The sequence below is a fragment of the Buteo buteo genome, chromosome 2 (assembly GCF_964188355.1).
Source record: "Buteo buteo chromosome 2, bButBut1.hap1.1, whole genome shotgun sequence".
Classification (NCBI taxonomy): domain Eukaryota; kingdom Metazoa; phylum Chordata; class Aves; order Accipitriformes; family Accipitridae; genus Buteo; species Buteo buteo.
Window position 1 is genome coordinate 6,172,575 of NC_134172.1, and position 16,642 is coordinate 6,189,216.

A 16,642-nucleotide genomic window follows, 5' to 3' on the forward strand; every position below is an offset into this window, starting at 1 on the left:
ATTGTAGGCAGCTGAATACTCTGCATTTGTATACTGGATGCACACTTGGTGTCCAAAGTGACAAGATGGTTTACACATTGCTGACCTTTCTCCATTTGGTTGTGCGAGTTCTGGTTCGTGTTATACTTCATTGTGTGTAAAATCTCCTTCATGCTTTCGTTAAGCTCCCGCAGAGTAACATATTAGCATATGTGGTGATAGAAAATTAACATTACTGTAAGTGAGGCAATACTTAAACCGACACCCAAAGTGAAAATGTGTGCCAGTTAACACTCAGTGTTAAATTACTTTTCCTACATCAGCCACTGCCAAACTGACAGCTCTAACTTGAGGACAGAAGAGTCCAACTTCTATATGTCTATATTGAACCTTATATTTAAATACAGTCTGTATTATGTAAAAGTATGTTTTGATAATGCTGAGAGCCACTTAGCAGGAAGGGACAGCATGTGTCTTGAGGCTCTCCATCCTGCATGCAAGAAACCATCACAGGGAAGTTCTGGGCGCACTTCGTGGGCAGAGATGGCAGGGCTGTCCAACCTCACTTGTGTGGTGTGAAATACCCAGCCAGATCCCAGTGCTTATGCCAGGGTGCTTGCCTGGTCTGCTTCCCCTGCAGCCAGCAGTTTGGCTCCGCAGTCAAGCGGTTGGAAAATTGTATGCGTAGGAGCACGCATGTTAGCCAGTCCAGAGTAGCTTGCTGAAGAGGAAATTTAATACCGTAATGCGTCACAGCAGTTTCCCGGTATTTAATCTGTTGTGATCACTGCATTTACTTTCTCTCTAAACATCATACGTGCTGTATGTTTTTTTCAGTCCCTTTAAATCCTGTTGCCCTAATTCCTCAGTCTTGTTACTCCAGCATAGAGGGGTTCCTGCATCCTGGCCTGCCTGACATTTGAGGTTTGCCTTTGACAGTTGGACAGGCATAAATTTAGGGGTAAGATAAAGCAAAGGGGCTGGATCCAGGTGGTGTAGTATCTGCGAATGGAAGAATGCCAAATGTCTCAGCAGGGTGTCAGATGCTGCACTGTAATAAGTACGTTCCCCAGTAAATCAGACGGAACAGTATACAACTCTTTGATTGTTAATTCCATATCCCCTTGCACAGGGAAAGTGCCACCACTAACTGAAAAGGTATTTAGGATGAAACATCATATACTTTAGTGCGAAGGAAGAAAGTGGTTAATATCTTTGGGAGAATGGGGATGAAACATGTAAGACACTATCTGCTAGAAATAGCTTAACAGTTTCTTTATCAGAGGCACTGAAGGAATCAAAGGGCATTTTCAGCAATGCAAATGTTTGGTATTTCTTCTTTTGCAGAATAAAGAGTTTTTACAAGAGAAGATGTTGCAGAGAGCACCAACAATCACCGAAAGATCCAAAAAGGTACTGAAAACCTCATGGGCTCTTGCTGTTAGTTGTACTAGGTTTTTTTATGCTTGTGTTCATATTTTTAATGATAATTACTGTAGTATGGCATTTTCTGGATACAGAGCTAGACGTTTCAATAAAATACTCAAGCACCCTGGTAGGTGATGCAACCTGAAGATGCTCTTGTGCTGTTTCTCCTAAAAAAGATCAACTGTAGAAACTGTCTGCTTGACGTACTAGTTCTCTGTCTTTGTGCTGAGCAGGTCCGGAGAGTTCCAGGTTCCAGTGGACGTCTTCATAAGACTGAAGATGGTGGCTGGGAATGGAGTGATGATGAACTAGATGAAGAAAGTGAAGAAGGCAGAGCAGCAATTTCACAGCTCAGGGTGGGTCCTCAAACTCTGGTAGCTCTACTGTCTCTGTTTTGTTTTCTAACTGTGGTATATCTAAATATCGCTGGGAAGCATGTGGCCTTTTTTTTAAGTATGATACACAGTAAGTTATAATCGCTGCCCTCGAGTTTGTAGCTAAACCAGAGAAAGCAGACTGAAAGTTGAAGAAATTGTATTGATCTCTCTTCTGTCGTCATTCTGGGGCACAGCTGGTCTCATTCAGGGATGTTGAGCATAATTGGGAACATGAATTCAGATGGTCTGCTCCCAGTTCAGCATACTAATTCACTTGAGCTAGGATATTCTCTTTGTTTTTAAGGGTGCTGACTGTTTGAGATGCTTTCTTCTGGAAGTGTCAGGAGAGGTTTTGTCCTACTGCCCTCTCCAGGATGGAGTTGAGATCAATAGGGCCTGTGCTTATGGCTGACATCTGAAACACACAGGGCCTGGCTCTGTCCCCTCAGTTACACTAAAATCGATTAGTCTAGTAGAAAATGTTAAGGCATCCCTGAAGTCACAAGGAGTCTAGCACTTGAAAAACGCTCCAAAAACCAATACTTTCCTCTCTCCCAACACATATGCAAAAACCCCAAACCCAGACTAACCCCCAGAAACAGAGAGGACTAATGCATAATGATCAGCTAAAAGATTACAATAAATTTCCAGATTGTCTTGCCCTGGTAGTCAGCAGTGTGGATTTTGACTGTAATGGCTTACCTGTTCTCTTTTCACTACAGCAGGTAGCTTGAAGCGGACTGTGTTTTAATCATTCTGTAATTGAATTAGTGAGGCAGTGAAGGATTTTTAGAGGAAGCTTTTCAGTATGAAAGGGAGAAAAAGCAGTATTGGTTTGAAGCATTTATCACTTTACAACTTTAACTTTTCTCATTTGTCTTTCATCGGTCTTCCTTCTACTGGTGGTCTGTATAGACACTTAAATGTTAAATGCAAGACTTTGCTTCCTTTCAAATGCTTGGGATTTTAAAGGCAACTATTGATATAGTAATTCCATACTTTGTGGCAACAACTGTTGTGACTTTTTAAAGAGCTTACTATATCCAGCTTCGTATTACAAGGTCAAAGAGGATCTATTGGTACCAGGTGGCTACTACTGAAATTCTTGATGCTTTATGAACTGAAAACTTCTAAATTCCTTTTGTAGGTTAAAATACAGTCAAATTTTAGGTGGCAATATTGTAAAAGACCCTAAATCTATTTCAGAGATTACTTAGAACTTGTTCTATCTTGTCTCTAAGCTCAGTGTACTATGACTTAACTGTGTTTACTGTGTTTTGAACAGTACTAACTTGTTTCATTCCTCTTGTGTGTCAATCTGCTTTTTTCTGCATATGTTTACAAGCTCCTTTTCAAGCCAGTTTTCTTTTTTTTTTTCTTTTTTTTCCTTGGAGCTTTGGCATATTGCCTTGTGCTGCTGTCTGTGTTCTGATCAGTCTAATTTGGGCTGTGCTTGGCCTTTACTTCTAGGTCTCCCATTCAAGAAACCTTTAGGATGGGTGTTCGAGCAGTAGGTCTCAATTCAGTTACCTCAATGTAGATGTATATTGCCGTTTTGGAGGCACCCTGTGTAGATACAACGCAGAATTTTGGGAGACCATGGAAGGGCACCATGGCATCTTAGACCTCGCTACATGTCTGCCTAGGTACTTGAATCCTGCCCTGGGTGGCTTTCCTCCGCACAGCTTTTGAGTCATTTTCTTCAACCCAAAGATAAAAGGATATGAATGACTGTGCACCTCTTGCATTTGATACACGTCTTAAGACTACTTGAAAAGGTATCCAGACTGCCAGTGTTTGGCACGAATATGGTGGTGTTATTGAGGAGTAGTGTTTATCCTGTGGTTTTGGCCATATTTCAAACACAGGGTATAAATCCCACCTGTTTGTAATTCCTTTGCGATTTTAACCAAGTTGTAGGATAGGATGGGATAGCTTATGTTAACTAAGTGTCACTTTTTATTCTTGCCCATTGCAGTGGGGGTGGAGTAGATGATCTTTAAGCGTTCTTTCCAACCCAAACCATTCTGTGATTCTATGATTTGTCTGTATCTGCATTTTATTGCTGTCAGCCTTAAAGTAAAAGTATGCCTTGCAGATTGACTTAATTTGCTAAAATGCTTAAGTATTAACCTGCATAAAAGCACCTACATAAATGAAAAGTTTTTGTATTTTTTTTGCTTGTCTCCACTTTACAGAAAAAATAGGTTGAATTTAATGTGTACAAACGTGTATTATACGAGTCTCTTGCTAGGATTGCACTTGGAAGCAGACAAATATTTATTATAAACAGAGCCAGAAATATCTGTTCAATTCATTGAATATGGTGACTTGCTGGCTCAACATTACCTTTTGGATATAAAGACTCACTGAACTTCTTTCCTCTCTGCATTTAAAACCTGGAATTCAAATTAAAGCAATTGTGCTATGTGGGTTCTTAAATCAATCACCTTCCATTACTCAATAAATCCATGCAGTGGCACGCTGTGTGGTCACATTTCACTGGTTACTCACATCATCTCTGATTACACAAGGAAAAATAAGTTAGAACTAATATATTTCAGCACATACCCAGAGTCATCCTATTCGTGCCTTAATTAGGTAAATGTTTTTTAATGTTTGTCCTTTTTCCTTTCTGTCTATGTTTTTCCTTAGTTTACCTCTGTTTGCCATTTATCTGGGTTAGTTGTTAGCTGTGGGGCAGGGCCAGTGTTTCCATACTTGTCTGTACAGTGTCTAGCACACTGTGATCTTTCAGACAAGTTTCTTTTGAGTTATTCCTTGAAGCATCCAGGTACTCTTGGATATGAGCTTTGTGCCTGAAAGAACAGCGCTGCAGCTGTGGCCTGCAGATGTGGAGCATGGCTGTTTATCTCTGGGAGCAATACCACATTTTTCATCCTGGCTGGTAACTGTCAAGGGAAGGCTCAGCATGTTGAGATGGATTTCAGGCTTTACCTTTCCAGCTGCATGACTTTTTTCCTGACACTGTCTGCACATAGTCATTGTGAATGAACTGTTCCTTCTCCTCCTGTCCAGAGGGCTTATTGCAACTTGCAGTTCCGAGAGTAAGACTCTTTAACCTTCTCTCATGAGAAGCCTCTGGGTCATATGTTACAAAATGCTCTGATCTGCATTTGTTAAGGTAGTGGCATTGGTTAGTGCATAAGCTGGCTCAGGGTAGTGGCATGATGAGACTTGTACTGTCCTAATTGCAACCTGTCTTTTAGACCATTATATGGAGAAGGAACATCTATTTTATTAATCCCAGCATGGACCAAGCCATCCCACCTGTCTATCTCCACATAGTAATTGGACCTGTTAGAAGTCAGAGCTGCAGGCTCTCTTAATTGCAGGGCTTTCCAGGAGTACTTGGCAATTCCTTCCTGCTCATGTGAAATAGCTAATGCGTGTTATCTTTGTTTTACTGATAAGCAAAGATTGGTTGCATTACTTTGACTGCACTTTCCCCTCCATTCCACTGATCTCTTTGTTTCACTGCTGAACTTGTGTACAGATGTCAGTTTTCTGCATTCTCTCACAGAGAGCATAGCATAATGCAGAGTCCAAGGGCAAGGAGAGCTGGCGAGAGATTTCTTTATAGAAAGCAGCACAAGCAAGGCTGATTTCACCCCACCCCCCGCCCCCCAGGTTTTGCGTGGTTTAAGCAAGTTGGTTTGCAAACTAGTACCCTAAGTATACAAAGGAGATTTGTTTCCTAGCAGAATTCTGCAAGGCAGATTTGTGTGGCTTATCTTTTTCTGCAAGACTTCAGTAGCTTAAAATGGGTTCTGCCATCTTGGTGCGCAAGTAATTTGATCCAGTCTGAATGATCTTCAAGAGTACTGGCTTTTGCTAATGGTTAACAATGGTAGCAGCTTAGGGTATTGTATGCCACTGTGTAAATATCAACTGCAAGTTCTGAAACACGGCTGTGTGTTTCTGGGTGGTATGATATGATTAGGTTGCCAACAAATTGTGTGATGTCCCTTTTATTATGCATCTTAATACACATGTGTAACTTAATTATGTAGATTTCATATGTTCAGTATGGTTCTGACAAGTCCTTCTAGTCAATAAGTTTCACTTTTGTCTAGGCAATGACAGCTTTTTCTCTGTTTTTCAGTCTCCCAGAGTGAAAGAACCTGTACAGAATTCTGAGGTAAGTTATAATTCCCAAAATGATGAGTCCTAGTTATTGCTGGTTTTTCAAGGAACAAGTTTTTATTAGCCTTTGAAAAGAATATTGTGTGAAGTAGAAACTAGTATCTAGCTGTGCTCTGCTTGAAAACGTCCCTATAAAAGGAATCACTGTGTAATGCCAAGAGGTCTTCCTGAGGTAAGTTTGGTGTGTATCTTTTCAGCTTTACTTGCTATGGTAAAAGTCTGTATGTTGTAAGATAATGAAATAGTCGCAAAAATATTCTAAGCAAAACAATGGTGTTCTGATTTCCTCTTTAAAAAAACACCCAACAAAACACAGCTTTAAGATTTGTGTTTTTCATAGTCTAATTCACTGTTTTGGAACCTATGCTCGGAATTGTGAAATAAATCTGTAGAAGTATTTGATAGCAAACAAAACTTCAGTTGTAATTTATAATCCGCCTTCAGATCTGTCCTGTGTTTCTTACATTAGGAATATTAGTATATCTTATCTTTCTGTGATAGAGACTTCTTATCTTCTAAAGACTGTGTTATGTCTTTGTTTTCCCTATCTGTGTGGAAAGATAAACAGGGCTGTCTCCTAGAAATTAGTCTTGGGTTAGGCTGTCCTGTTCTTCCTTCATCTGTTTCCAAGGATTGATTAGAAAGCGAGATCTTAAGAAAGACTGCAGTTCTGGCACTGTAATTTGACATAAACTCTAAATTCAAAGGAAAAGCTGAAAACCAGAATCCCTTTGGGATTAATTTCCCCACTGTGATACATCCCTTAATGTATATTGTGATTTGGAGGTCTTCTGCGCAGGTTTTCAATATTCAAGGTGATTTATATTTCCTACAACTTAGTGGAGTAAGTTGGAGGGCACACTGAAGAAGTGCCATCAAGCTTACAGTTTTTTGGCTACCATGCCAAAATCAGTTTCTTTGTTCTGAATAATACAAGAGGTAAAAAAGGTTAAACTTTCATTTAGCTATTTTCCCTCACCCTCAAATTAATTGCATATGATTTTTTTTTTGCAGGGGTCTAGCTTTAAGTCCAATCCTAAACAGTCTTGTCTTGTGTGGTTTGAAGAACTTAAGATCTGAGTTCACTTTTCAGTTGAATATCCAGATAGCTCTGACTCTGACACTTGTTTTACAAATGGAGAAATTATTGATAGTTATCTTAATGCTTTGATGTGGTTCCTTTCAGAGAACACAGCCTCAGTCAAAGCAGAGTTGTTCTGCTGTGGCTGCATGGCTGCTTGGAAATATAAGTAGGACTCGGATTCCGGGAAGGGGGGGAAATAAAGGATAGGACTCTCTTGTCCAGCTAGGATATGATCTGTATGCATCCAGCCTTGCTAGCTGTAGAGTGTAATTTTGTCCAACATCCACAGTCATGCTGCTATCTTGGCTTCTTATCCTTCTTTACGGGTGAGTAGAACTTGCAATTGTCAGGGCAGAAGGGCTCCCTGGACAAAAGAAAACATTAAACCCCTTGAACACCAACTTAGGATCAGTGTTAGTGTCCTGGAAGCCTGGGAATGCCCTTGGCGTTGAAGTTCTTGAAGTGATTTATGTGGCAGACAAGCACTTTTTGGAAAGCTGGTGCTTGAGTCATAACTCTTGAGTTCCTTTTCTCATTAAAATGCTTTTTTTGCTTGCAGCTATTCCCATCAGCTGAGCCTCCAGGTCCTTCACTCAATGCTCCAGCACAGGCACCTACTCAACTACCTCAGGCTGCAGGACAAGTACCTGCACAACCTCAAACTGCTGTACCTCCACCTAGTCAGGCTCCTCCAGCAGCCCCAGCAGCAGCCCAGGTAAGATCAGAAACCCTTCATACCAGCTTTCAGCTTTGCACTTAGCTGTTCTATTCCAGATATGCTAAAATGATCTGAAGCCATGAAATTGCCTGGAATTGATTTAGTGCTGCTGCTTATGCAGAAGTGACAGCTGGCCTGGTGGCTTGTAAAAGGAAGACAGTCAATGTGGGTGTGATAGTTTTTCATTCTTACTCTGTGGGTGAGCAGTGACTTTTTATGCTGTTTAGAGAGTGGACTCTGGCTTGAAGCAAGGTTAAAGGTAAGAAAAAAGGAGAGTCTCATTCAATTGGCAGCTGCTTGTTCCTGGTATTTAAGGTGCAGCATGAACAGGCTCTGATTGTGTGTCTCAGCATCACTGGCATCTCTGGGATAAGAGTGAAGAGAAAAGTCAGAGGAAGAAACTAGAACATGCAAGTTCTCCAGACTTCAGAAGAGAGACATAAAGCCTAGGTTAAAATGGTCCTTGTAGCAGTCAAAAAATGCGGAGAAACTGCATCTTTGGGAAGCTCTGAACTTTGTGGTGCTTTCAAACGCTTCCATTTCAAGCAGAGAGGGGTAAAATGGACCTTTGAGGGGGAAGTACAGGGAATGTGAAAACTTGACAAGTTTGTGTTTAATTCTTAGCTGCATCACCCCAAAGTGTAGGATATACATCAGATAGGCAGGCATAGCAAAGTCAAGAAAAAGCTCTGACTTGTGTTAAAAAGAGAAAAATGGCCAACCCAAATCATTACTCAGACACTTGGAACATGTCTTGTGGTTTGCTGGAGTAAAGCATTGCAGAGTTTGCCAGACTCCTGAATGATGGTACCTCTTTTAAAAAACAGACACTAATGTTCATATTCATTGGAGGGGAGAGGTTGTCACTGTTGGAGGGGGCCAAGCTACCATCACCCTTTGGCAGATCCAAGGGGAAGAGACTTGGCAGTGTTGGTCAGAAAAATAGCTCTTAGACTTACTCCTTCCTAGAAATGTTTCATTATTTTTATTGTAAAGAATGTAGAAAGATACGTATATCACTTCACTGCAGACAGCTCATGTTCCTGTTTACAAAACCGTTAAAGACAGTGCATTAGTCATTAAAGAAAAATAGTGGAGTTGGGGTCTGACATATTCTTGGCTACATTAAAAGTAGCTTTAATGCTTAAATCAAAGCCCTTCAAATCTCTTGAAAAAGGGCCAGTGTTTAATCCCTGAATTTTATGCAGCAGTTGAAACACCAGCAGCAGTGAAGGCCAGGACTCTCAGTTTGGTAAAATGATGTAGCAGTGTTGGTCTCAGTGAAAGTGTTTTGATTTGCACTAGCAGAGTGTCTTGCTCCCTGCCACTAGTGCCCAATAGCTTATTTGTTGGTAGCTTGTCCTAAGGTGAACTTCATGCCTTTGTGTCAGTGTGTTGTTCTTTATAGCTCTTTGTGTCAGTATGTTCTTCTTTACAGCTATTTGTATCAGTGTGTTATTCTTTGTAGCTCCCCTCTGGCTCTTGTAGCTCGTTGGTTACTGTTTTGCAGACCTCTGGGCTTCTCTATGAACCCTTGTTTGTTTTCACTGACCTGGTAAAGCTTTCAGCTTCAGCAGAAACAAGATTGTGATCAGAAGCCCTGAGCTGCATTGCTGGCACAAGAGCACCAACAGATGGAGTAAAATACTAGTCTTAAACAAAGGGTTATTTTTTTTTTTCTCTCATGAAAAAGCAAGTGATCTAGATGAAAAAACTTGGTCAAGACTTCTAGGCTTAAATTATCAGCCTAGCATTGTGTCTGTATTGTTACTGCAGATTTAAAATCCCTGCCTCAACATGTGCAGTACAGATGACTTGCGCAGTGAAAGAGTGACCGACCTTTCTCTGTTTTGTTTGGGTTTTTTTTGGTGGAAATTGATTAACGATTAGTCCTTTACTGGAAGTATCACAAGTACTATAAAGATGGACACCTCCTGGATCTTTCCTACTGGAAATCTGCTGCTGACCAATATAAGATGCTTTGATTACATGTTTCAGTAATTACTCAGAAGTAATTTAGAAGTGAAAATAGGCAGCTATAAAATTGCTGCTAGATGCTTTTTGCCTTTGATTTCACAAAAAAGTAACTGAGAGTATATGCTAATCTGCCAATTAAATTATTTCCTAGATACTTTTTACAATTGTATCAGGTTTTTAAATCAGTTGTTTGGGGCAGGGATTAAAACACAGGAGGTCTTGAGACTGTCATGAATGCCCAAAAACCTTAAGTTTTGATGCAAAGCAAGCAGTCTTTGTACATTTAGCACTTCTGAAGTCTCCTGACATTTTCATATTTCTTAAAGTTGTGTAGCTTTTACTCTTTTCAAGAGAATTTTCAAGAGAGAACCTCCTGGGTTACTATTTAAGCGTGAAGTTCTCCTGTTTCATTAGTCTGTCGTCTTTTTCACTGTAGTATCATGATTCCAGTGATGAGTTAAACTTTTATTTGTATTTATAGTTGATCAAGGTTATCTCTAGTTTTAAAACCGGAGAAAGGAAGCGCTAATCTGCTTTAAAATGATGTAATCTTATTGCAGGCCCCACCTGCCCCTGCTGCAGCTCCGGTACAGGAAGATACGAAAGTTCCTATCAGCCTTGTACTAAGGTTAAGGTAAGGACACAAAACTGACCTGTTGTGTGAAAGCAAGCCTTTGTAGAGAGAGAGACACTGGAAGACTGCTGTAGTTCATCTTGCCATCTGCCTTTTAACTAAAAGGGTCATGGTTATAAGTTGTTTGTCAGCTTGGATTTCAACCGCTTTTCTGAAACTGGGACTTAGAAACGGAGCTTATCTCATCCACTTCTTTGGTTTGGCAAGAGCTGTAGATTCAAAGACATTTTGATATTTGTATAAATATTCCTAAACTCTAACGGGGTGGGAAGGAGAAATTAGCTGGGTTCCCTAAAGGGGATCAGGGATCCAGAGGTTCCAGCCTTGGGATGGACCATCTTACTATTCAGGCACAACTTCAGACTTCAGCCAGTTCTGAGAAGAGTTTTTAGGCATGGATTCTGGTCTACGTTCCTAGAAATAGATAGAAAAAGGATTGTTAGCGCATTCTACTATCATTACACATATTGACATTTCTCGTATAAGGAACCTGCCTCTCAGCTCTGTAGGCATCTTGGTTGTTGATAGGCATTGGACGGGGACTTCTGAGCATCACCTCCCAGTCACACCTGGACACTGCATAATGTGTATCTGCTGTCAGTGAGTGTTTCCTTCCGCTGAAAGATGTGCTCCAAGGATATATCTGCTGACAGATACGAGTTGCTGGGACAGTGGAACAGTGTGGCCTTATACCAGAGAGGTGGTACTCGCTTATCCTGGACTTCAGCCCACTTGGGCTCTGCCAAGTTGAGAGGCAGACTGTGCCAAGAGCCCTGCTTCCAGATGCACACCCAAATGATTAGTTTCTGCCCTTTGAGGGGAAGGGTGCAATGAATTCACTTCACAGACTGATTAGTTAATGACAGCACTTTTTTGGGGGCACCTATCAGTGCAGTGAAATGGTCTCTTCTATATAAAATTCTCTTCTTTCCACAGGAATTCAAAAAAAGAGCTCAATGATATTCGATTTGAATTTACCCCAGGGAGAGGTGAGCTGGTGGGAAATTCCAGTGTGTGAAGGTGGTTTTGGTAAAGGGGATGTTTTGTGTTCGGTGTTGTGCAGTTGTGCATATGGAAACCCTGTATGAGTGTGTCCACAGTGCCTTCCTAAAGGGCTTGCCTTATGGTTGGGCTTGGAGCACTGCTGTTGAGAAGACCTTGCTTGTAAAACTGTTTGTGGATATGACCAAAGTGCAGCCCTTTGAATTCCAACTCCAGGTTTGACAGCATAGCTCAGAACTGTCTGACTGTACCTGGTGTACACCCTAATATCTGTCTTGTGTAAACAATGCTTTTGCTGTTTGGTTTGTATAAGCTCCTTTAGGTTTCTATGTGATGCCTTCATCAGTTGGCAATTTCTGTTATGTGGTGACTGGCTCTTGGGTTTATCCCCAACAGATACTGCTGATGGTGTGTCTCAAGAACTCATTTCAGCAGGTCTTGTTGATGGCAGAGATCTGGTAATAGGTAATTACATATTATTTTTTCTGCTCTAACCATTTCAGTCATTTTTTGCATGTTCAAAATGACCTGATTAGTGGGTATTAGGAGAGTTTGCTGTGGCCTTGGTTCTCTACCCCGGTGGCTCTACAAAACTGCTGTTAATTCTGGTGACAGTTCTGTACCAGTACATTTAGGCAACCCTCAGTCCACAAGAATATGATCTAGTTGGAAACATTATGAAGCAAATGTTCCTTGTAATGCAAAATGAAGGCTAATCGATGCATTAGCTAAATCATTATCATCTGACATATATGCATTGTTAAATTGCTGCACAAGCCTGTACTGCTCACAGGTCCTGCGCAAGAGAGGTCTGGGACTGGAATCAGCCAGGCTTTTTTGTTTTAAGTAGGGCTGGGGAAGGAAGCGTGAAGTACACGTGTTGTATGAGTATGAACAGCTACCTCTAGCAACAGTTTGCTAAATAAATGTGTCCTTCTGTGCAGCAGGTGAGACTTTTAAACTGTCAGCACTCCCTACATATTTCAGCTACAGCAAGCAAAACTGTTCTTTGTACACAGGCTGCAACATCTTGAAAGGCTGCTAGTGCAAAATTAACTGAATTTCCAGGTGCAATTGGGCAGTTTATTATTACTAATTCCACCACATCCAGGAAAAAATATCTACCTCTGAAAAAGAAGCATAGTAACAAGTGACAGCATTTTTACAGTTTAAAGCTTTAGATTTAAGTAGATTTGAGTCTCATTGAGACCTAAACTTTTTTATCATTTTAAAAAGTTCTAAGTTTGCTGAGTAATAGAAAGAGGCCTAATGTTTTTCTCTAGCCTGTCCTAATATTTGCCCATTTTCTTTGTGTGTGTGTGTGATTTCAGTTGCAGCTAATTTGCAGAAAATTGTGGAAGAGCCCCAAGCAAACAGATCCGTCACTTTCAAACTGGTATTTATTCCTGTTCCCTAACTGAACAAGTTGTCACTTGCAAAGAGAAGGCATTGCATATAGATGCCTGTGATGTCTACTGTAGGCATCTAATGTATGCACTCTAAATCCTCCCTTTTTCCCAAAGCTTCCTACTGGTTGTCTAACAGTAGGCAATGCAGGCTCCTTGCTTGTGTCTTCTGAGCAGCACCTGGGTTAAATCAGTGTGAGATGATGTGCTAATACAAACATTCCATTATCCTGGCTAATAAGCATATCAAAATGTTACAAAAGGGTATTTTCTGGGCTTGGAATGTACACTTGCCCAGAAAGGGCAGGAATACTTCAGGGCAGGTAAGTGGCTTAAGAAATGCCACGGACTCCTTTCATAGAAGGAGTGGGGAGGGTCCAGATACGTTGTCTCTGAGGAGGAAATGAGGAAATGAAGACATGATTGGGAGGGATGGGGGGGGGGGGGGGCGCGCAAAAGAAGAGAGCAAAAACTAAGAGAAGATAGACTAGGAGAGGAGAAAGAAAGGCAGATGAATCCTTCAGAGGTGGTGAAATTCAGAGGTAGTTATAGTGGCAAAACGAAGGTGTAGCCAGTTTATTGGTAGTGAAGCAGTAAGTGCCATTATTTTTGAAGGAGTTTTCACTTCCTTTGCCCCAGTTAGTGCATGTAGCCCTAGTCAGGGCACACATTGGCAAAACTTCAGTCCCAGCCCTTCCTAGCTTCAAAAAAAGAAAAAAAAAGAAAAAAAAAAAGAGAAAAAACCCACGCTAAATTTTAACTTTGGGTAGTGTAAGCTGCTGAATACAGTGCAAAGCTGTCCTGTGACTGCTTCCTCCCCAGACTGTATCTGGTACACCTTGTGTTATGTAGCATGGTATGTATCTGAGGGTAGAGCATGTGTGTTGCTATTTGGATCTCTGTTCCTTGTGTTTCAGGCATCTGGTGTGGAAGGCTCAGATATTCCTGATGATGGCAAACTTATAGGATTTGCACAACTCAGCATCAGCTAAACAATGGTCCCAGGAGATGTTTCCCAACTGAGAACCCACATGTGCATATTCGTAATGCTTCTGTTAGCCTAAAAAAAACCACTACTGCCAAAGAATTGAACTACAGCCCCCTTCCTAGAAGCTTTAACATTTTCCTTAATAGGATCACAAACCTTCCTGAAATTACCGATGGCGTTTACACCTTTTGTAAACAACTCTCATGTTTTTGTATCTGTCATCTCAAACATGCAGTTCCAACATGTCATTGCCTGCATGTTCATTTTATTATTGCCTTACTTTAAAGAAAAATACTACTGAGTACGAAGCAGGGGGTTCCACTGCTCTGATGATCTTGCCTAAATGTTTGCTTACATGTGGTTTCATTTTTTTTCACTTGCTATTTTTGCACAAGTTTTAATACTGAACGGATCTTTTTTGTTCTTTACCTGCTTCTCCTATCTGAAACACCAATGTACATGTTGTTTGGGTCACCTGGAGTGCTGAGAAATCCGCTTCTCTTCCTCTGTGTTTTTTAAAACTGCTGGTTTGAATGCTTGCACCTGAGAAAGCAAGCCAAGTCTTAACCCATGGGAGGGAGAGCTGCCTTCCCTTATGTTTGTGTTTCTGAGAAATTCCTTGTCTTTGAGGTGTTAGAAGTCAGCTTCCCTTTGTAAACTGCCTTAATTTTATTTTATTTTATTTTATTTTTTACCATTTTGGTTCTCTCCACATGAGTGCCAGGCGTGGCATGAGGGCTGAACCTTTTAATTTACGTTAAGCAGTCCTTCCTCAAAACGTCTTTCATTTCCGCATCTTAGATGTAGTCAGTTCTCGAAGCAGACCAGTGAGGCGTTGCTGTCTGGAAACTGGTCTTTCAGATGATCAACAAAATATCTGTGGTCAGAGGGAGAGGAGGTCTGTGTCACTCTGCGTTTGGAAAAGATGCACTTCGAACTGTTCCTGAAACCCAGTCTGTTATGCCTGGCTGCGCGAGTCCTCCTCCCGACATGTTTCCCAGTCCTTTGCAAACTGGTACCCGTGGAACCATCCCTGTCATGTTTTACAGCAATAAAGAATCGCCAGTAGAGTGGTAGTACTGGGCAAGCAAGCACCGGGCTGTGTCCCTCCTGCACTAATCGCTTGGGTCGTCAGCCTTCTCGTCGGTCCAAGCCTCGACGTTTGATCAGGATGTCACCGAAACCCTGTCACACACGTATTTAGCTTTTATTTCTATGTGGTGTTGAATTTGAGGTTCTACATGAATAATATAAATTATACTCTGCGTTTGATAAGAGACACTTGTAATGCAATATGTGAATAATAAATGGTGTTGATTTTTTTTTCCTTTCCTACTGTTTCACAGTTGGCCTTTGTAACTGCTATTGGCTCTGGAGTGTTTTCTACACAGAAATTGTAAGCCTGTAATTTAACACACAGATGGAAACGTGTTTGGTTTCCATCAGCCACAAACAATGTAGAAACAGAGTGTTAAAGCAGAATGACTGGGTTCAATTAGGACTTTTTTTTTATTTCCAAGTCTTCAGATGAACAATCTGTATTTATATATTGTTCTCTATGAGCAGCTGTGGAAGCTTCCTGAATCGTGCATGTTCTTTTTATACCGCCCTTGTTGCTTTTAGCCTATAGGTGGATATTGGGTATGTCCCCATGGGCTATTTGCAGCCCCATGGCTGGTGAGTGTGAAGGGGAGGGAGAGGAGAAAGAGGTTTTTGGAGCGAGAGCATCCCAATGTGCTGAGCAGAAGCTCTCAAGAGCCCAGGGAGTGGGTGCTGGATACCAGGGAGTTGGTGGTGGCTGGGTTTGGCCAAGTGTGTGCATACACGTGTGTGTGACACCTCTGGTACTTTCTCCTGTTGTCTGACACAAAGCACTCCCTACGGTGTCCCCCATCAAGCTTCTTGGCTTGGGAAGAGCAGGCTGGCATCTCGATTTTCATGTCACCCTATGGTCGGTATGGATGTCTTGGAAACCCTTAGGATACAGAGACAAAGTAGTCTTGGTACAGTATTATTTTCCCTTCTGCCCGCATGCCATGGGGACCTCCTTGTTCATTTGTGTACTGGTGCTGAGAAAGGTAGGACTTGAACTGCTCAAATGGAACAATGCAGCATCTATTTATTAAGTTATTCCCCACCTTCCCAAAGCCAGGACTTAGAGAGCTTGAGCTCAAACTAACCAAGGCTCCGTAGTTCTTTAATGGAGAAAATAAGTAAGGAAGAAACTGATGTTTTTTGTTCTATAGAGCTCCAGATGTTTTGGGTAGGGATCCAAAATATTTACCTGGGCTATTACAGTTCTAGACAACTGTCTTTTCTGATGTTGTTCAGTAAGTGCCAATGCTGTTCATAATTGTTTTCCAGTGTCATTAAGAATTTGGGTTTTGTGCAAAATTCTGATTTGAACCTGGAAGCAGGTGGTAATTTTTAGTTCCTACTTCTAAGGACAATGCTCTGTTAATGAAAACGGATCCTCTTCACAACTTTGGTGTATTGTAGATTATAATGAAAGATGTAAAATATTCAGGCTTTTTTCCTTTTTTGGACTTTGTATTTTACTGCATGTCTCTAATTTTTAATCAATAAAGAACAAATTGTCCATTGCCACGTGTTTGGTGTGTGGTTTACGTGTGATTGGGTTGGATGGTGTATCTTGGGGAAGGGGTTTGTCTGAGTGGTGTCTGCAGCCTCTGGGGCATTTCTGTCTGGGGAGGTGGGAGGTTTGACAAACCCCAGGAAGACCTGGTGGGGAAGGGGTGAGGATGCTCTGCAGGAGTTCAGTGCAGAAATGGAGCCAGGATGGCAATTAGGATTGTACCCTGAGGGCTTTTCTCAGGTTGAAAAGTTTGCTCGAAGCTCTGCGTGCCCTGTGCAGCTGGGCA

At 41.3% G+C, this 16,642-nt stretch overlaps 1 protein-coding gene across 1 annotated transcript in view; it reads left to right on the forward strand.

The window, feature by feature from the left end:
- OXSR1 (oxidative stress responsive kinase 1) overlaps positions 1-16,363 on the forward strand; it is a 93,984-nt gene extending 77,621 nt beyond the window's left edge. Inside the window, exons 10-18 of the mRNA XM_075044606.1 lie at positions 1,327-1,392; positions 1,641-1,763; positions 5,911-5,946; positions 7,595-7,750; positions 10,291-10,364; positions 11,301-11,353; positions 11,763-11,831; positions 12,698-12,762; positions 13,690-16,363. Coding sequence (XP_074900707.1) covers positions 1,327-1,392; positions 1,641-1,763; positions 5,911-5,946; positions 7,595-7,750; positions 10,291-10,364; positions 11,301-11,353; positions 11,763-11,831; positions 12,698-12,762; positions 13,690-13,764 — 717 coding nt within the window. The 3' untranslated portion in view covers positions 13,765-16,363. The remainder of the gene's footprint in view (positions 1-1,326; positions 1,393-1,640; positions 1,764-5,910; positions 5,947-7,594; positions 7,751-10,290; positions 10,365-11,300; positions 11,354-11,762; positions 11,832-12,697; positions 12,763-13,689) is intronic.
- The last annotated feature ends 279 nt before the right edge of the window (positions 16,364-16,642 follow it).